This window comes from Gekko japonicus, unplaced genomic scaffold (genome assembly GCF_001447785.1).
Source record: "Gekko japonicus isolate JY-2015 unplaced genomic scaffold, Gekko_japonicus_V1.1 scaffold70, whole genome shotgun sequence".
In the NCBI taxonomy this organism is placed as follows: domain Eukaryota; kingdom Metazoa; phylum Chordata; class Lepidosauria; order Squamata; family Gekkonidae; genus Gekko; species Gekko japonicus.
In genome coordinates this window covers 494,242-515,718 of record NW_015167529.1, presented here as the reverse complement: position 1 = coordinate 515,718, position 21,477 = coordinate 494,242, and the positions used below count along the sequence as shown (strand labels likewise).

Sequence of the window (21,477 nt, the reverse complement as noted above, 5' to 3'; positions counted from 1 at the left end):
AGGGGCACTAATCCTCTGAATCCCAGAGCCAGGAAACAACATCAGGGGAAGGCCTCAAGCTTTATGCCCTGTTGTTGGTCGTCCAGAGAAAATGGTTGGCCACTCTGTGAGACAGGATGCTGGACTAGATGGGCTATTGGTCTGATCCAGCAGGGCTCTTCTTATGTTAACAGTGTGGACTGGGATAAAAGTCTTTGGGTTTGTCTCTTCCCAGCGGTGAGGGAAAAAACAGGGAGGGACTGCTGTGTTCCTTTCTGTTTTTCATTTTTTTGGTTTTTTTAAAAAACCCTCTCTTACTTTGCCTTGTGGCCCTCCTCATTCCTTTGGATGAGAAAGAGCTTGCTAGCTGCTAAGTGCCAGGGGGGTGTATTCCATGTGCACATTCCCTAAGCTCTGAGGATTGGTAGCACAGGAGATGACAGGAGGATTAGCCTATGTCTCTGGGCTACTGATGGCCAGGACAGAGCCAAGCCCTGCCCTGTGATGCTAGGCTTGCACCTGGCCACTGACACTACACCTCTGCAATACTGAGAGGGGGCAGCTGCCAGATGTACTTTGTGGGGGAGCAGTGGGAAAGGGATTGCATGAGCTTGACAACGCACATACTTGAATGCGGTCTGTTCTGCTGAATTCAGTGACACTTATGAGTACATAGAATTGAGGGACAGGTACCTTCCCTAGCTTCTGACCTTATTTCATTTACTACATTTGGCAATCTTCCCCCCCCCACCAATTCCCATCAGCAAGCTACCTGTTTAACTTGTTTGCCAGAGTATCAAGACAATTACTTCTGTTGTTTGTATTTTCTATTTAATAACTCAAGAGTTATCACATGCCTTCCAGAAAACAACATTTATTTATAAAAAATACAACAGGATCAGTTTATGATGAGAAATGTGGCAATAAATACAATTCAAAGAAAAGGCAATTCTACATGGATACATTATGGCACAGAAATTTTTTTAAAAATTGCACCATCAAAAAATGGGGACTTCTGTGGGCTCAGAACTTTGTATGAACTCCCTTTTAAGAAAGTCAGCTCTTTCTATCAGTTTGGTCAATTTAGAAGTGGGAATGGAACACACACAATCACAAAAGCACATTTATTGCAAGCAAGCATGGAGGAAATTAAAAAAAACCCCTTTTCAGTAATAAGCCACAGCCACAGCTTTGGTGGCAAAGACCACAATCAGCATTATGCACAAAAGTCTTTTACAGTCTTCCATAAAGTAGAACTGTAAATAAAAAGTTTTTTAAAAAACATCAAGGCTTGATATGGTATGTAAAATGCCTATTTCAGAACAAGATTGTAAAAAAATGCATAGTTTTTTTTATTAAAAGACTTGGCTGTATAAGAGAACTCCCCTTCACAGTATTCCTTTTTACTTCATATGCAGTTATTGGTTATGCTGTAGACTGCAACTGTTACAGCACTAAAGGCAACTAGAGAAAGAAAGGGCAGAGAAAGGAAAAAGGAATGTTATGTAAGGCAATATTTACCTTAGGTACATGAGCATAATGTGTAAAGAAGATGGGTAACAATTCCACAAGGCTAGTTTCGTTTTTAATGAATAAAATAATAAACTAATACTGAACTTTTTCACTTGAGGCAACCCTAATAATCAATGCCCTGGTCACTGTACTGAACATGGTAATCTCTCTGATAGTCATCTTGGTACTCGCCGTGATATTCATCTGGATACTCAGCCTGATAATCGCTGTCGCTGATTTCAGACCCATTAGTTCCTGTTCCTTGGCTTCCATTATGAATAATGGGTTCTGTTGGTGCAGCACAATACTTAGGGTCATACACTTGTCGTCCGAGCCCATACACGCTCATCCCCTTCTGTGAAGCCACTTTGTTGGTGCCCATTTGTAGTGAAATGGTAGTGTTGTCCATGGGTTGTAATGTGAGCTTTTGGTCATAAATGTCTCGCCTGGTCCCTGGTGCAAGCATCCCTGCCTAAAAAGAAATGTTTATTTCAAAACAAACAATAGAGTACAGATTTTCAATAATAGTTGTGGCTAGTAATGAATGATTAAGGGGGCAACATGTATGAATTAAAATTTGCTGAACACTGACTAAGCTGCTCAGCTTGAAAAATAAAGTCTACCAAATGAGTCTCCAGGAAGGCTTTTGCAGAGATACTTTTTTTGCAGAAAACTGAATAGTAATTCCAACAAGAAGTTACCATGGGCACACGCTATGGATATCAATCTGTACTTTACAAAAATTAAAAAGTATCTTCATTTCCTTACCTAATTAACTAAGCAATGGAAGAAACTGGATAGGAACTCTGCTGTTTGTTCTCCTTCGTATTCTGAGTAAAAGGACCAGCTTTTAAAAACAAAGCTCTGTAGTGCTACTGGGGTGCTCCCTCTTAAGCTGTGGAGTCTTGTGAGCAAAAATTCTACTTTGTGAGCTACTGGCATTAAAGTTCTAAGCGAGCAATTTGGCTACTGCATACATTAGTTTGCTCTGGAGCCATCCTTCCTGAGCTAAGACAAAAATGTGTGAGATGGAGGCTAAAAAATTGTGAGCTAGCTCACCCTAACTCGGCTTAGAGGGAACACTGGTCCCCCCCCCCTTCCCTGAGATCGAACTGAAGAACTAAACATTGATTTGGACTTTGAAAATTTACTTTACTGCACTATGAGAGTCTCATCTGAACAACTGGATAGGTTGTAACCTAACAGCAAACCTTCACTTGCGGCAACAGGACTGAGCCTCAGGCTGGCATCCTTCCTCTGCCCTACCCCCAGCCACCTAATGAACGATTCCCCTTTTATGACGACACATTTTGGCGTTACACCTAAGCCGCTATTCCAAGACACAAAGATTGTTGTTTGCAGGGAAAGCACAAAACTACAGTTTGGTGATTTAGAGACTGTGATTTGCTATGTAAGTGGAAATAATTCATTATCTGGCCCAGCAGAGAAGAGGGGAGTGTACAATTCCAAAGATAAATGAGGTTCATTTGTGTAGTAGCAGACTGTAACAGAAGCCACACAAGTGAGATGGAAAACAGGCGGAGTTTCCGGGCGCGATCTCACCAGCACATCTGGGAAGCGTAGCACTCCCGTGGCACAACCGAGGCTTCCAGCCGAAACTGCGTGGCAAAAAACTAGTACCTTGGAGGTACTAGTTTCCGGAAACTGCGGGGCAAGGGCGGGCGTTTGATCGCGTTTCCGGTGGCATCCGGCGCCCGCCCATGTCCCCTTGCAAATAAGGTGGGGTTTTTTGGTCCACGTCTCTGTGGGTGCGCACACGCACCCAACGGAGCATGCGCATTCGTCGTGTACACACAAAAACAAAACTGTTTGCCGCGTCGCACGCTTCTTCGTTGCGTGCCGGCTTGTCCTGTGATCAGCACCTCTCCCTTGCCATGGAACCTCCACAGGACCTCCACGGGAGGTCTGATCGAGTAACTGCGCAGTAGTTTGCCCCAGGGCAAACAGCCACGCTTCTCCCCCGCAGTTTCCTGCCCGTGTGACCGGGGCCGAGGTTCATTTGTGTAGTAGCAAACTGCGTTTTTCTGAAACGACTGTGGTATACCTATGCCAATAATGAAGGTGTAAAATACAGTTTACAATATTAGAATACAGATTACAAAATAACTTTTGCTTACCTGACTGGCTCCTTTGTTAGTACCCATCTGCAAACTAATTGTTGTCTGGTCAAACGGTTTATCAGTTTGCATCTTTGGATCATAGAGATGTCTTCTAGTCCCATAGGCAGTCATACCTGCTTGACTGGCACATTTGTTGGTTCCCATCTGCAAAGACAGAGCATGCAGAACAGTTGACTCTAGAGAAAATTAGCCCCAGAGTGAACAGTTCTAAATAAAAAAGACTCACAATGAATAAACCAGGTGAAACCTGGTTTAGAAGTTACAATCACCACACGGTTGAAACGACCTCTGAGTGACGGCTGGCCCTACATAAGCAGGACAACTTCCCACAGACTGCTCCCACTGGTTTGGATCCAAGCAGTTGGCAGAGCCGAACTTTCCCGGCCTTCCAAAGCAGCCTAATGCTACGGGGGGGGGGGGGGCAGCAAAGGCAAATCAGGTAAATTGCTTCCTCCTTCCTCCACTGATGAAAGTTACTGGCTGCTTGGGAAAGAGGAAGGTGTGGAAAGATCCACTGCCAAATACTTCTGTGAACTCTTCTGCTGGATCCAACTCACAGGCTACAGGGAAGGGAGCGCTACAAAAAATGTCTGGCAAGTAGCTTGAAGCAAGCCAAGCAGAAGCTCCAGGTTCTGTGCGGTAACTATAATCCACTGAACTCTCATTGAAATAGATGGGAGTTCAGCTGTGTAACAGAGAAACTTCTTTTGGCTATACTGATATCCCAGATAAATTAAAATCTGACCCCAAAATGCCCGGACAGCATGCTTTATGTATTTAAAACATTTAAGAGCTGGTCTTTGTCCCTGATATAGGGAACCAAGGTGACCAGTATGGTAATCACTGGCATTCCAGAATACAGCATACAAGGATAGCCAATCTAGGAATGTGTCTCATACCTACCATCTCTTCAAACCCACCAAAAATGTCCTTCCGAGCTGATAAGGCAAATGGCTGATAAATGTGTAGCTAAACAGCAGTCTTTACTGGATATCAGTGTATTACAGTTACTACCTTTGCTGTCCTGTTTGCCTTAACCAATTCATACCCAATCTGAATGAATGATGCACAAAACCAAATGTATCCTGTGATTAATTTTTTTTTCACTCTTTGTATTCATTTTTGTCAGCAAATACATCATTTTTATAAGCTCGGTTTCTCTGGTGAAGGATATCTTTTCTGACAAATGAAACTGGGCCAGTGTGCAACTTCTTTAGACTTGGGAGTTTAATTTGTACCGCAAAATCCACATGTTGTATAATATTTACACTACTTATTCACACTATGAATTAGCTGCAACAAGTAGTGTAAATTTCTTCCCAAAAGAATTTATTACTAAAGTGAAGAGGACTGTCAAGTTTTCAAAAAACAAGGAATTTTGTGACTCCTTAAAGCTAATGCCCTTCTGGTGATAAGAGTGTACTTTTCAAGGCACAGATATAGGCGAGGCCATAGATTAGTGTAGAGCACATGTTTTGCAGGCTGTTGCTGGCATCTGGTAAAAGGATTCCTAGTTAGCAGGGCTGGGAATGAGATACAAGAACCTCAGGTCCACTGCCCTTCAAAGTAGACAATGTGAGTTAGCATAAGTTCCGTATTGTGCTTACCTGTAAGCCAATCACACTTTGCCCAGCCTTAAGTTTCCCTGCATCAAAACTCCTTGCTTGCTTTTCTGCATATTTTACTCCAATATCGATTGTAGTATGAAAACCTTTGGTTTTTGCCTAGAGAGATCATAATATAATGTAACAGTATTTGTAATATATATGCCACTGGAACATCTTCACATGAACGTACTTCATAACCTCTGCCTTTTGGCTGCTCTTCATTTAATAACTCTAAACCAAGGTTCTTTTATAAACGGGGGGAGGGGGCGGGATCCTTAATTGTGTATAGTTTGGGCAGCTAGTTATTTGGTGACAGCTGATCTCTGAGTATGAGCTAAGCTTGGTCTTTCATGTAACTCATGTCTGATTTAAGACAATTGTTACTTGGGTATAGATTCCCTTCATGAGATTTGATACCATGGAAGGGACGGACCATTTTGTACAATAAACGAGGTAACTGTAAAGCATTTTCCATTCTTTATTACGATGTGCTATAACATTATTAATAATACTTACCAGGCATGCACTCCTGAGTAGCTCAGTTATGCACACTGGTCTCCATATGTCAACAAGTACTTACCAGACCTGCTAGTGCCACTAGTGATGTTTGAACCTGGGTCATATTTCCATTCTCAAAGAGATCATTTGCTTCAAAAATATCATGTGGTTTCATGCCATATTGCTGTATGGCCTTGATAAAATTTCCAATGTTCTCCAGCTAAAATGAAACAAACACAGGAAGCAGTGTTCTCAGGAATTGTTAGTATTTCAGCTTGGATGTGCTTAACTTAGACATTTACCAGGCTTCTATTACATATGGCTGTGTCTAATGCACAGTTAAAGTCCTTAGGTTCAAGCTCTTTGTTTTTACCATGAGAGGATACAATCCCCTCCTTTCAAACTTTATACTAAGTCTTCACATAGGGCATGACCGAATCCAAGGTTCTGATGGTCTTAACACTCTAGTTTTGTTTTACCTATTTAAAATATTTATATCTCCCCTCACAACAAAAACATTCTTGAGGAGGCTTAAAAGTTCATGAGGTTCATTGGTCAGATCCACCGAACCTGATGGACAATACAACAATCACTCTATTCTCTAAAATTGTTTAAATCCACATTTTTCCCCCAAAGCGTAAGGCAAACTTTCCTCATGATTATTTCCATGACCCTTCCTGCTGCAGTATCTCTTTAGAGTTTCATTGCATTGGCCAGACACTGCATATCCATCTACGCTCTCTTAATTACGTCATAGTTACTAATTTGTGTGAGCATACCGCCCTAAGCAGAATAATACCCCTTCTAAATCCTTTTAAGTTGATGGGCTTAGAAGGGCTCTGCTTAGGATTGCACTGTGAGAGTGCTGGAAGCCAGTGGGGTCAAACATTTAAGGGAGAGAGCGAGCAGTTTGTTTTTGTACTTCAGTACAAAGTGTCAGATTCCCTGGGCTATGAACAATTTAATGTGTGCATAGCTCTAACGAGGGAAAGAAAAAGAAAGGGACATGTGCCAAGAGGTAGCGATTTCTCTAAGCCTGAAAAAAGCTGCCAGTTCTCTTAATTCCTACAGGCAGTGCTTACCTCCTTGATATCCTACTCCCATACACAAACCCCCAGGTGCAGCACCTTCAATGGTATTCTATCAAAAAAGAAAAAATTTCCCACTATTTGACCATTAAATGCTACTTCACCTTAACTGATGAACAGTTTCTATCTGCTTGACAATATACAATCGCTAAATGCCTTCACTGTACATTTTCATTTATACATTTTGTCTTTCCTTCAAAGTAAATTCTTCACAACAACAATGCAGCATATTATTTAAATGGCTGTTTTGCTATTTACCTGATGCCAGTTTAGTTTGGACTGATTAATTTTCTTTATAGATCCTGGCTGCAATTTGTTGATGAGCCTGCAAAAACAATAAAATAAAGTTTTTAAATGCAGTTATTTTAATCATTTTGTAGCACTTCTTGGACCCCAATTAATTTATTTGCTTGTTTATTTATTTCTATCCTGCTTTTTTGTGCAAAAGAACACCCTAGCTCGCCAAACATCCTACTATAATACAAACATCAAATAATTAAACATTAATTAACAAAACAGTAGTAATTTTCAAGTTCTTTCACAGGCAGGCAGCTAACTAGATCAAAACAGCTCATTTGTTTACACTAGCAGTTTATATTAGTTTAAATACTAAGGAGAATAGCAGCACTTTCCCTCAGCTGTACCACTTCAGGGTGCATCTGAATGATTGTCTATGTGAAAGCTCACTCATTTGGGGGGGGGACCTCTTTCCATGTGGAAAATATTAGGGAAATGGTTTCAATTTTGCCTTTTTCTTGACATTCAGGGTTGCCAGGTCTGAATGACAAGCTGGGAGGGGAATTACTGGGTCGCTGTGGGAGGGGAGGAAAGAAGGTGACGTAGGCATGTTGGGGGTGACGTGCCACAAGCTGGGAGGGGAATTACTGGGTCGCTCTGGGAGGGGAGGAAAGAAGCACATCTTTGCCTACATTACCTCCAGGTGATATAGGCATGTTGGGGGGTGACATGCATACATCACATGGAAGTGATGTAGGCATGTCAGTGACATAGGGAGCAATGCTCTGGTTTGTGGGGAAAACTCTATGATTTGAAGCTAATTCTACCATAGAGTTTTGCCCAAAAGCTAGAGCGTCCCCTCCAAGGTCACTGACATGCTTATATCATTTCTGGGTGATGCAGGAACATTGCATTTGGAAAGGTAACTTTTCCCCTGCTAGCCAGCAGGGGGGGGGGGATTCCCCACACGCCAGGGGGACCTGGCAACCCTATTGACATACTGTTTTTCTATGTGCATTTCATGGAGGAGAATGAAAACATACAACCACATGCAGCGAAGTGGGATTAAAAAGTCCTGTCACTTCATTGTATTGACTGTAGGAATCAGCCTCTAAGTGCTAGAGAATTTTACAGGTGGCCACCATACAAACTGCAAAAATCTTCAGAAATGCCTCCAGTTACAAAGCTACATTGAAACCTCCTCTGTTATTAATGGGGGGGGGGGCTGGTTTGCATCCAAAGCTATATTCGTTCCAACTGGGCTCTGTAAGAAATTCCTGATGGACTATCCCTTTGTTGCTGTCTAGCCTATTAGTCTGTAACTGGTAAGCTGAGACCCATAACTGGGTTGCACCAGTAGTATCACTACAGTATTTGAGTTCCTTTTTAGAAGAAGAAGAAGAAGAGATTGGATTTATACCCCGCCCTTCACTTGGAGTCTCAGAGCGGTTTACAAACTCCTTTCCCTTCCCCTCCCCACAACAGACACCCTGTGAGGTGGGTGGGGCTGAGAGAACTCTGACACAAACTGCTCTTTTTCAAGGACAGCTGTGCCAGAGCTTGTGACTGACCCAAGGTCACATCAGCAGGTGCAAGTGGAGGAGTGGGGAATCAAACCCGGTTCTCCCAGATTAGAGTCCGCGCACTTAACCACTGCACCAAACTGGCAGTAAGAGTAACATCAGATAAAGGCCATCTAGAAGACATATTGGTGGGCGATGCCCTGCACAACAAAGCCACACGTGTCATCATTCCGTCTTCCCATGCTGAAAACTGATTACATATGGACGATGAGTAAAAAAAAATGGTCTAGAAAGATTATGGTCTAGAAATGGAGGAAAACAACCCACAATGGAATGAAAGGAAATTATGCTGCTTACTCGCACAGAATAATACCATCCTTTAAGCCCAGCTGGAAGTTTGCCCCAATGCTCATTCCAGTAACTTCCTCAATCCAGTTGCGAAGATCTTCTTCTATCTGTGGATCATATTTTAAAGCAATCTACAATGCAAAATAAAATGAATTCAACATCTTTGTTTTCCAGTTTTAATAAAAATAATTTTACATTTGATTGGGAAAGGATAGTTTATGAAAGCATCTGCTCCACTGCTATCTCAGGCATCAGTTTCGCTGACTTGCAAATATTAAATCGCTGAAGCCTCAGTTTTATCTGACCACATATGGTAATTTCTTAGCTGTTTAAATAAACCAAAGAGTTTATTTAAAATATTCAGGGCCATGACACGATGTGTGCTTGATGGTACACAAGAGTTCTACCCACAGGACAGTAAGGTGTATCTTGTCCTTATGAAAGACCCTCAAACAAAAGATGGAAAGGGGGACCAAGGGCACAATAAATATTTATTTTATAAATTATAGTAAATTCAATACATTTCAAATCACAGTGTAACCCTATGCACTCAAAAGTCAGGTCCCATTTTATTCAGTTTATTTACTCACAGGCAACATTGGACTGATCCATAACATACCAATCAACCTTTAGACTGCACAGTCACAGCACTATAGTAATTGTAAGCAATAAGGTATGAAAATATAATTCTTTGAAACACTGTAACCATTTCATCATTATATTGTGCAGTTTTTGCCAGACATTGCCAAAGTAACACTTGAGAACAAAGAGGAATAAAAGGGGGATTACCTGAAGCAAGATACAGTGAACAAAGCAAGTACAAGATACCGAGGACTGTGTTTTCAATTTTATAAGAAAGTGCACCCCAATTTTAAGGGGCGTGAAAGCAAGGCAAGAATAAGCCTAAAAATTCAGAAGATAAAGCTAAAACCTGAGATGTTTGTGCTCGGCATGGTAGGTAGTAATGTCCACTGTAATTACAGATTGAGATCTAGCATAATGTAGCGACTAAGAGATTGAGATATGAATCAGGCACCCCCAATTTGAATATGATCATTGCTATGAAGTCATTAGGAGGCTTTAGGAAAGCCAGTCTCTATCCATCCCTCTGTAATACAAGGATAATAACACTCAAAACTTTTGTAAGGAACATGGAAAAAATTATACTTTTTTAGAAAATCAAAGACCATCTTCCCCAGATTTGTATCTCCTACAGATGACACATATATGAAAGCTGATGAAAATGCACTAAAAAACAATATTCTGAAAAAGCATAGGATTTGCCTGTCGCTCAGAAAATTACAAATTCTGTACTTCTAAACTTTTTTCCATTAATATTTGTAGATGAATTACTATAATGCCAAGTAAAAATGTAGATGTACTGGGGTAGATCTTATCTAGTGTGAGCAGAGCTGTGCTACATGTGAAGAACTCTCCTGCCTCCAACTGCTGCTGTAGCCTCCTGTGCCCCCCCTCCCAATTGTGCTGGTGTATCCATGGGAGGGGGGGTCAGGGAACCCCTGGAAACAGCGTGTAGGAAAAGCAAGGTGTGTGCCTGCTGTGGGAGTGCCAAAATCACTCCCTTTCATAACTTAGTTACCCTTCACAAATACAAAAGGAGGTTAGGATTTAAGCCAGTATCATCCTCCACTTCACCCTAAAGCAGTAGCCTTTTAGGGTTAATTCACACTTTTTAATGTTACTGCTCTTGTCATGTAAAAAAATGTACAACATAATCTTTTAGTACAAGGATGATCATTTAATACAAGGACCAAGGAGCCAATCTACACGATTCTCAGCGGAAAATATGCTAGTAAGTGCCTGTTTCTTCCTTAACAAAGACTCTTATTTGTGTAGGAAAATGTCACATATATAGCAGAAGAGCTACAGAAGATGTTATTTTAGACTAGAGATGGACCAGATTTTTCAGATCTACCACTGTCCATGGAGATCACTCTCAGTTCTTTCTATCTCACTAACATCTCCAGGCATATGGGTTTCACAGGTTTCTTCAGCACTTCAAAAATATGCAAAAACTGCTTGACCAGAGAGAACAGTTACAGAGAGAAGAGAGTTTATGATGGGCAACATGAATGTCTTCACAAAGGGCAGTGAACCCTCTATCACATCACCCTCAATTCTGAAAAGTTTCCCTCCAGGCTAATGTCGCACAGCACTGACCAAAAATCAAAATTAATTACGCTGATTTAGAGATGTGTGCAATAACAGACTATGGCTGTGATCACACGGAACATTAGCCACGCTAGAGAGACGGAAGATAGGCGGATTTTCCGGGTGCGATGTCACCGCCACATTTGGGAAGCGTAGAGCTCCCGTGGCCCACCCGAGGCTTCCCGCCGAAGATGCGGGGTAAAAAACTAGAACCTCCGAGGTACTAGTTTCCCCACTGTCCATGGAGATCACTCTCAGTTCTCACCCGAGGCTTAAAATGCGGGGTAAAAAACTAGAACCTCCGAGGTACTAGTTTCCGGTAACCGCGGGGTAAGGGTGGGAGTCTGATTGCGTTTCCGGTGGCATCTGGCGCCCGCCCATGTCCTCTTGCAAAAAGGTTCCCCCCACCCAAGTCTCCATGGATGCGCACAAGCACCCAACGGAGCATGCACATACTTTGGTGTACAGAAAAAAAAACAAACCCGTTTGCCGCACCGCGCCGCTTCTTTGCCGCGCCGCAGGATTGTCCTGTGATCGGCAGCTCCCCCCTACCCACGGGACCTCTGATCGCACAACCGTGCGTTATTTTGCCCCGGGGCACGCCTCCCCCCCGCGATATCCGGCCCGTGTGACCGGGGCCTATAAAAGGTATTCTGCTTTACTTATACATACAAATTCTCACCTTCAGCAATTATTGCAATGATTTACAAAACCCAATCCTAGCACACAAGACACACAATACCAAGTCACATTTCTTTCTGGCTTATTATATTCATCACCAAACAAGCTTCAAACACAAAGTGAGTTTCTGCTCATTCATCTGTATCATTTCACATACTTAAGGACAAGAGGTAATTTTAAATAATACTTAATCTCCGGAGGACTGTCCTGTTATCAAAGGCATATTCTTAAAACATCTTCAGATGTTTGTAACTCCTTAACATCCCTTATAGCCAGAGAGCAGAACTCTCTTCTCCCCCCCTTTCCTTTGAATTTAATGATTCTGATCTGCATTAGTAACGGTAACTAAGAGAAATGGGGAAGATAGCTGTTCATAGTTAAGTAACAGGAACAATGCAATAGAATAAGATATTATATTTGCCAAAAGTTTCCTAGGCTCAGGAACTCTGTATGTTATAGACTGAGCCAATATTTTAAAGTAATTTACAATACACTCTTTGGTTGTACAGCGTTGCTATGAAACTTGGCAAACTATTTTCTCAGATACAGCATCTAACAAAAATGCTTTATTTTTAGCGCTCAATAGTGAGTCAACGTGGTTGAAAACAAATCTGGATCTGTTTCAATACCATCTTAAAATGATGAAGATTAATTGTGGCCCCAGTCACATGGGCCGGATATCGTGGGGGGAGGCATGGCTAATTGCCCCGGTGCAGTTTGATCCGCGATTATGCGATCAGACGCGCCGGCAGCACACCACGGGTCCTTCCCTCAGCGCTGGCGGGTAAACGAGGGACCGGAGGGGAATGCTGCACGCCGGCGTGATCACACCACGGGCGTCTGGAGGCGGCCCGTGGCAAATGTTTACTAGTACCTTGGAGGTACTAGTTTTTTAACGCGCATTATCGGTGGTAAGCCACAGGTGCGCTCCACTTCCCAGATGTTGGGGTGTGATCGTGCCCGGATAATCCGCCCACCATCCGTGCCTCTCCCATGGCAACTTTGTTGTGTGACCGGGGCCTATGCAAGTCAGATGGTCATCCTATGTTTGATAGTAAATCCCACTGGTCTCAGTAAAGTGCGATTTGAAAGCGGAGGACTGGGCTGTCCACGTGGTTTTTACAATATGGCATTCTACTACTCTGCAACAGAAGCTGCTGGGACAATAGATCACATTCCTGTCTTTTCTAGGAAATGTTCATGTATAGAGAGTACTGTGGCTCTTCATAGGATCACAGCAAAATCACACACACACACCGATATTGCTGTGCTGGTATGACATAGTTCTGCCTGCGCATACCACAGCAGCCAGGCACTGTACCACAGCAGGAGCTGTCTCCATTCATGTGTTCTTGTTCAGTGGAGAGCAGCCTGTGCATGCTGGGCCCAAGTAATGCTCAGCTCCTATCAAAAGCTGCTCTATAATTAGCTCTCCATGTGGGTACCCAGGGGTAATTTCATAAAAAAAAGAGGTGCAGGAGCTTATTAGCATAACTCATTAGCATAACTCATTTGCATATGCCACACAGCGTGTCAGAAGGCGACACCCACCGCTCAGGCTCCACTGGAGTGCTTTGGATTGCTAGCTACTGGGGGGGGGCGTGCAGATCTGTCCTCGCAGAGGAGGGAGAGCTTGTACCTGAATAAAACCTGGTCTTAAAGGTGCCATTGGACTGTTTTGGACCGGGGGACCGGGGGGAGCTCTGCAACTGACCTGGCTGCTTCTTGCTCTGACTGAGGGCTGCTGGGAGCAGGGGGTAGGGCTTGTTGCATGTGCCCGCCCCCTGGGCTCTTTACTGCCGGAGCTCCGCTCCTGTGCGCTCCTGCAGGAAATGACCCCTGTGGGTACCCATGTCTGGAGATCAGGAATGCACCCATAGCCACTGCATGCCAATCCTGTCCATGACCCGCCATACATCAGACTCAAGATTAGTTTCCCATCTGTAAAAGTGCATGATATTATATGTCCCTATAAGGATTTGAGCCCCCCCCTTTTCCAGCTGGGGCCTTTTTTAATAATACAGAGATATAATTAATAGATCATGTCATCGCAAGAGGCGTTTCAGACAGAGGGAGAGAAAGAATGTTGGCTGTTGAACTGGAGTGCAGAAAAGGGTGACGCATGTTTGTCTTCGGAGCATTGTGGCCAAAGGAATGTCACATCAGTTCTGTCATTTCTGCAAAGTCAACTCCCCTCCCCTCCATTTCGCAACCTTCATGCACATCTGATCTTTTCATAGTGGAGAACTGACTACTCAAGGCCTTGAAATGCTTCTATCCTCTCTGTGCTCCAGTAACCAAGGATCAGCCTTATGGCACTTTACTGAGTTCCCTCACAAATATTTGCTTTGGATTAAAACATATGGCAATGTATGATGCGTAAAGAAGCTTTAAAAATTTTCTTCACAGCAACAGGGAATGAAGTGTCTCAAGCAGACTTGCAGGGCTTATCTGAAAAGACTTAGGCAAACAAGTAAGAAATAACCTGCCTTATGAACAGCTCTAGTTAGTTATTTTGTTAGCTCAGACTCAGATGCTCCGTCATCACCAGTGCTTCAGTAATAATTGCTACACTCCACTTAGGTATTTTGTTGACAGCCCAGAAAACAGACCGACAGCTGTTGAAGGCTACGTGAGGCTTAGTTTGTCTGAATCAAGGAGAATGAATGATGGCAATTCAGTGAAGGGTTACAGTGTGTGGCAGAACACAACATAGCAATCCGAATGTGATCAAGGTATGCAAACTGGAAAAGCTACCTAAATTAATGACATTCTTTTGACTTAACTCTGACAGCAGTAAGCAGCCCGATCCCAAATGACACCCTTAGCATGGCAATTTATAGGTAGGACGGTATATGCTACAATTCTGTGGGAACACGGGGGTGGGGGTGGGGAGACAGAATCTGGCACAGCATGGAAAATTCAGCTTCCAGAGAATCCAGCTTTATGCAAAGTTTTACAAAAACGTTTTTGGCTTGCAAAAAAGACAGGAATGAAAGAAAACAGGCAATGCTGAAAAGCAAGTGAGGTGCTCCTGCTGCAATATCAGAACCACTATTTGCGCCACTTCAGTTGAAACAGTTCTATAATAATTATAAGCTATATTCTGTTGCATTTATATGGCCCTTTCCCTAAGTCAAAGAATCCTAAAATGCTGTAAGATGACCTGACTTTAGAGTTTCACTTATTCTTTCTCAGCAAGGCTTGTTCTTTTACATGTTTAAGTATTCTAGCCTCAAAACTGTTTTTCAACGGTTTACCTGGCACAGATGTCAGATCTAGAAGCCTTAAGAATTTCTGGATCTTTCTTTAAAAAGTGGAATTACAGTGCTGTCTCCTTTGGTGACTGGCAGCAGTTTTCAATATCAAGCACAAACGTTTCTCACCCTTGCCACTGTTGATCCTTCTAAAACCAAAAATATCAAGGACTGATTACTTGCAAAACATATGTGTTATGTAAGCATAGGTTTGGACTGGATATACCAGTTTATAAGTTGCAAGACTAGAACTAGTAGCTAGTCACATTAGGAAAAACAAGACTTACCATATAGTCCTAAACAGCTATACTTTTCTAAGCCCATTGACTTTGATGGAGACAGAAGGGCATAACTGCTTTGGATGGCATGTTAAAAAAACAAGGAAGTAAAATTAAAGATTCTAAACACTAAATTAAAGTGTGTGCCCATTAATTTTATAATATGTAGACAAGTCTGTTATAATAAAGAATTCTCATCAGCTTTTAATTAAATGACTGAGTAGGGGGGAAAAGCAGGAGACAGTTCTGATATGTGGGCTTTACCATCGTGCTGTGGAAGCAGCCATAAAACTCAAACTTTTTGGGGGGACAAGGGGAATTAATGGGGTTTTAAGCCACATGAGAAAGGTGGCATATAAATAGTTTAATAAATACAATAAATAAAAGGAATAACTGACTAGAGAGCAAAATAATCAAACACACAGATAAAAAATTATTTTGAAAACACACACTGACAGCATAACAACTATATCTGAATCAATAAATGGAATATGATGTCAAACCTGCAAATCATTTTATTTATTTTTAATGAGAATTTCCTTTCAAAAGGGGAAAAAAGGAGAAGATGGGGACTGAGAACTTCAAAGAATAGCTGTGATGTGCCAGGACAAATATGCAGGCCTTTCATGAGTAGGGAAGTCACCTCCAAACACACACGCGCGTGCGTATGCATCAGGAAACAAAATTGAGCTTTGTATATAGCAAGTGTCACTTCTAGTGCAGGTACTGTTAAAGCCAACCCAAAGAATCAGATTGCTAATTGTAATCAATGAGCTAAACTAGTTTCTGACTTTTCCAGTATATTATTCCCCAATAAGAAAATCAAAATTTTGTATTCTGAATGGCTACAATTAACAAATCAAACAAAACTATAAGCACATGGCTTATAACCTGGCAGAAACAATCCATAAACGTGAAGCCACAGCAGTTTCTCCTGGAGCGGCTCACACTGCTAAAGCAGGCAAGCCTTGTTTTAAACAGAAAAAAACCAGTAGTGAAATTTCAGTGTTTTATCTGACATGGGTGTGTAAGGTTGGGCAAACAGGTTAGGTACTGTAGGTGCTCATGGCCTGCCTCTGCACTGCAGCACATTTAGTACTGGAAAGATACAGCACTGCACTTCTCGTTAAAGGTAGTCAGAGTGTTGACATGTTTTTTATCCTGGCAAAAGACAAGATTTTAATAATTTCTCATAAACAGAAAGTTTATTTTTCCTCCAAAGAGGAGTCCTAGAACTGGACGGAGATGACCTTACAACATCTGGTGAGGGAAGTAAACCATGACTTCCAGTTACTAGGTCACACAACCCAACTTGATTTCTATGAATTCTATACTTAGTGTAGGCTATCAGTAAGATCTTTGTTCCCATAATGTTGCTCAGTTTGTTCCTTTGTTTTAGTATCAGGCTACAGGGAGAGATCTGTAAAACGCAAAAGACAGTTCATGGTTTCATGATTTAAACTTGTTTAAATGCTCAAAATGGTTTGCTTCATTACCTCAGTAATCCCTGCAACCATCTGGTATAATCACCACAAAGAGGATCATAAGAACATAAGACGAGACCTGTTGGACCAGATGAGTGGTCCATCTAGTCCAGCATTCTGTTTCACACATTGGCTGACCAGTTGCCCTAGTGATTCATAGTTCAGTGGAAGAATATATACTTTGCATGCAGAAGATACCAGGTTGAATCAATCCTTGACATCTCCAATTAGAAGGCAGCAGGACATGAAAGACTTCAGATAGAGACTTTGGAAAGAGGCTTTCAGCTTGACTGACTTGTCAGAGAGTATAATGTGCATATTACTATGCCTGACAGAAGGACGTTTGTGCCTAGGCAACCTAGCTTACAATTCCTTGTCTTAACCACTACACTACACACTCCTTCATTAATGTAAATAAAATTAAAGCTATCTCTTAAGGAGCTAAACAAAAAACTTATCGAAGATCTGCTGGAAGTTATGCGCTGTGAGAAACCTGGACTTGTACAGACTGAGCTCCAAAAAAAAAAGATTGGTTGGATTAATGACTGTGATACAAATGCTTACAGTTCCAATTAGTGTATGATGGTAAGTAATTAGCGGCTGCAGACAGAGAAGCAATTACCTGATGCCACATGGGTTTGTTGATTACCTAGCCGCTCAAGGGAACAGTTACACTTCATGCTGGCTGTTTACATCTTTAAATATGGGGAAAAAGCATTTTATTTTATTTTTAAAAACTCTTCAGATCACAAACACCACAACAAAACATTCAACCTAAGTGAGTCCAGATTTTACTATTAACGGTAGATAAGGTCTGCACTCCATCCTGCTTGAAGTCCCTGTCTAGGGCCCCATGCCAAGTTATGTCCCAGGGAAAGTTCATGTCTCATTACAAAGACACTAACTGTCCTGCAGACATCAAAAGCCATTGTCCTCCATACTTCAAGCAGCAGAATGAATAAATTATTAAACAGTTGTTACACTACTATGTTGCTTGTGTTTTGCTATGATTCTCCGTGAACAAAATGTTCTCTTAAACATGCACAGTATGCTCTTGGTTTCAGTCTCATCTCGGTTTTATTCTGCTTCCTTAACATACATATAATGCATACAAGAGAGCAGCATAGTCACAGTGAGGACAAACCAAAACACAACAAATGATTACAATGGGCTGATGCAGTCACACACCCACACATTTCTGTTGTGAGCAAGCACGGGAGACTATCTTTAATAATAATACATATTTCAGTAACATTCCAACAGGCTAGCCAAACAGATACACACTTCAAAATTCCCAGTAGACCACAAATTCTTGCTTACCTCTTATTAAAAATTTCTTGGAATACATGACAACATTTTTGTTACATTCCCAAAACCACCCAGCAAAGAGAAATCTCAAGTGATTTTGACAGAGCTATTCTAGTTTTTCAATGATACATACTTCTTTTTCTCTGAAATCAACTTATTATATCTAGGAAGAGAGAGACAAAAGCAAATATGTTTAACTATAGGGCTACTATAGGGCTGCCAAGTGGGGGCGGGTGGCGGGTAAACCCCCGCTTTGGAGGCCCGATTTCTACCGCCGCGGAATTGGGCCCCGGGGGGAACTCCGCCCCCCAAAGTGCAGCATCACAGGAAGTGGCCATGCCCTCAATGTGGTCGACGTTGCACGTCACTTTCTGTGACGAGCTGGCAGCGCGTGCGCGCATCCGGGGACGGCTCCCAGAGCCAGCCAAGGCTCCTCCGCCGGTATTTTGGACTTGGGAACCCTAGGCTACTAGGTATTTTGGCAATCTGATTATAAATTAGGTTAAAGTGAACCTCACACACTACCTAAGAAAATGTATCTCAAAAACTTTAAATGACAAAGTTTGTTGGTATCACTTGCCTGATCCAAAAGAAAATGGGACAACATAACATAAGGAGAGAAAAGTGCAAAAGATGCTTGAATGATGCCATCCATCTATCCATCTGTGTTCATAGTGCTATCACCTTAAGCAGAAATTAGAACCAAAAATATTTTAAAAGACCTTACTCAGTATTATTTCTCTTATATTTGATTATTGCGCCTATGAATTTTGCTACTGAGAGGGGTGACATGATCATCTGTATCCAACAGTAGCCATGACACCTGGGCTTGCACATTTAGCGATTCTGTATCTTTAAGTAAAGGGAAGACTAAATTAGCCCTTAACTAGTTGAATATTCCTGCCAACCTTAGCAGTTCGAAAGCAAGAAATTGCAAGTAGATAAATAGGTACCCCTCCAGTTGGAAGGTAACAGCGTTCCGTGCACCTTGGTGTTTAGTCATGCCGGCCACATGACCACGGCCACAGCGCGGCCACAGTGCTGGCTCTTCGACTTTGAAAGAGAGAGGACCACCGCAACCCTAGAGTCGGACTCGACTGGCTTTCGAGCAAGGGAACCTTTACCTTTAGTTGAATATAGGGTCCTCCATAATCATATGCTCTGTGGTTTCAGTTTTATCATATGAGCATCTGCATGTTCTATTTGAGTATGAGAATGACACTGTCAGTGAAATAGCACTACTTTGCAAAGTTCTGCAGATTCTCTTCTTTTCATGCCACAACCTCAAACACATTCTTTAGATACCAAAGAAAAATGGTTGTTTACTGGCAGCTGTACAGAAAACATGCAGACTGCAAAACATAATTCACAGTCTCCCAGAACAATCCACAGTAAATCTATGCACAGTTTCAGGACTTTTATTTACAGAATAATAGAATCATACTCCTGGAAGGGACCTCCAGGGTCATCTAGTCCAACCCCCTGCACAATGCAGGAAATTCAGAAATACCTCCCCCTCCACCCCCAGTGACCGCTGTTCCATGCCCAGAAGATGACAAAAAACCTCCAGGATCTCTAGCCAAATTGGCCTGGAGAAAAATTGCTTCCTGTCCCCAAAGTGGCAATCAGCATTTCCCTGGGCGTGTAAGAAAGGGCCACAAGAACTATGCACCGAGGCAACCCTTCCTGCCCTCCTTCTCATGAGATCTGCCTAAGTTCACAGAATCCGCATCACTGTCAGATGGCCATCTAGCCTCTGTCTGAAAACCTCCAAAGAAGGAGAGCCCACCTCCTCTTGAGGAAGCCTGTTCCACTGAGGAACCACTCTAACTGTCAGGAAGTTCTTCCTAATGTTTACCCGAAAACTCTTCTGATTTAATTTCAACACATTGGTTCTGGTCCGACCTTCTGAGGCAACAGAAAACAGAAAATCCAAGTCAAAGTGGAATTTATTTCAGTTTGGAAATAAATGCACCAACAATGTCCTGCAGCCCTGCCAACAATTCAAAATTGGCAGCTAACATGGAGAGGGTCTATTTCTGATCCCATGTATAATTATTTCATCATACCTGTGCACCAATATATACCCCAAGAATGCCACTAGTCACTTCCAGGTTAGATTATTAGAAACCATTATATGTGGGGCTATCTTTTAAAGCAATTCAAAAACTTCAGTTGGTCTAAAATGCTGAAGCGAGGCTGCACTTAGGTATGGATTCCAAACCCCACGTTACATCAGTCCTTAAAATTCTGCCCTAACGGTTGCCTGTGCCCTCCTGGGCCCAGTTATATCTCTTATCTTTAAAGCTCAGAACAGCTTGGGACCTGTGTATTTGGGGAACCATCTGCTCCCATACATACCTGCCCAAGTAATACACCCTTCTTCAGAGGCCATTTTGTGAAGCCCTTGCTTTTGGAAGAAGGCAAGTGGTCCCAAATGAACAGGGCTTCTCAGCTGTGATACCTGCCCTATCCCAAAAGTTCACCTGGCACCTTGTTTTCTCGTGCCAGGTGAAGGCTTCCCCCTTCCCCAGCCAGACATTTGATGTTGATTTGCTTTCTTTCTGGTTGTATTATATAAACTGCCGTGCTATTTTAAGATTGGATGGTTTTTATGGTTTCATGATCAAAGGTCTTTTTTATTATGAATTACAAATTTGTTAGTTTTACTGTTTTGTTTTATTTTAGCAATTTTACCAAGTGCCACACTCACTGGGACTCCCCCCTCTGCTGTGTTGGGACTCCCTAGAGGAGGGTACGGGAGCCTCAGAATACGGGAGCTGTGAGGTTACTTCACCTCCTGCAGCTTACCCATGTGGCAGTTCTGCAGAGTATGCTCTCTCGCTCTCTATCTGTGCTGTCAGCTCTCTGCCACTCACTTCCTCCTTGGCTTCCGCTTTCTGCCCTCCTTTTATTGTAATTGCTCCCATCTCCCTTCCTCCCTTGTGGTTCCCTCCCCTGTCCATCTTCCCCTTTCCTCCTCCTATTGGTGATTTCTCTCCCCCTTTATCTGCCTGTTCCCACCCTCCTCCCTCATCTGTGCCCCACCCACCCATCGGCCCTTGCTCCCTCAACTGGTTTGGTGTCATTTTCGCCTCATGTGGCCTCTCCTCACCAGGTCTTCCTGCAGTGCCCTGAGGTAAGTTGGGGAACCGGTCTTGCAATGGATTCTTCCTTGCCCAGGCAGCCCAGTCCCGTGGCCTCGGTCTCCCTGCCATTCCAAGCCCGCCCTCCTGGCTTGGCCCTCGCCTCGGGGCTCCCCGTTGTTCGGCCCATTTCCACCCTTGGGCTGGTGGTCGGAAGCCCTGTGAGGCAAGGTGCCCCTTGCCAGGGGTGGCGCAGTGGGGTTGTCGCTGGGCCAGAC

General features: G+C 42.7%; 1 protein-coding gene across 1 annotated transcript in view; it reads right to left on the bottom strand.

The window, feature by feature from the left end:
• Window positions 1-271: 271 nt before the first annotated feature.
• The window catches only part of CNN3 (calponin 3), a 35,228-nt gene continuing 14,022 nt past the window's right edge, over window positions 272-21,477 (bottom strand). The window contains exons 2-7 of the mRNA XM_015413331.1: window positions 8,943-9,064; window positions 7,084-7,150; window positions 5,820-5,957; window positions 5,240-5,356; window positions 3,630-3,776; window positions 272-1,963 (exon numbers count right to left, since the gene is read on the bottom strand). Coding sequence (XP_015268817.1) covers window positions 1,616-1,963; window positions 3,630-3,776; window positions 5,240-5,356; window positions 5,820-5,957; window positions 7,084-7,150; window positions 8,943-9,064 — 939 coding nt within the window. The 3' untranslated portion in view covers window positions 272-1,615. The remainder of the gene's footprint in view (window positions 1,964-3,629; window positions 3,777-5,239; window positions 5,357-5,819; window positions 5,958-7,083; window positions 7,151-8,942; window positions 9,065-21,477) is intronic.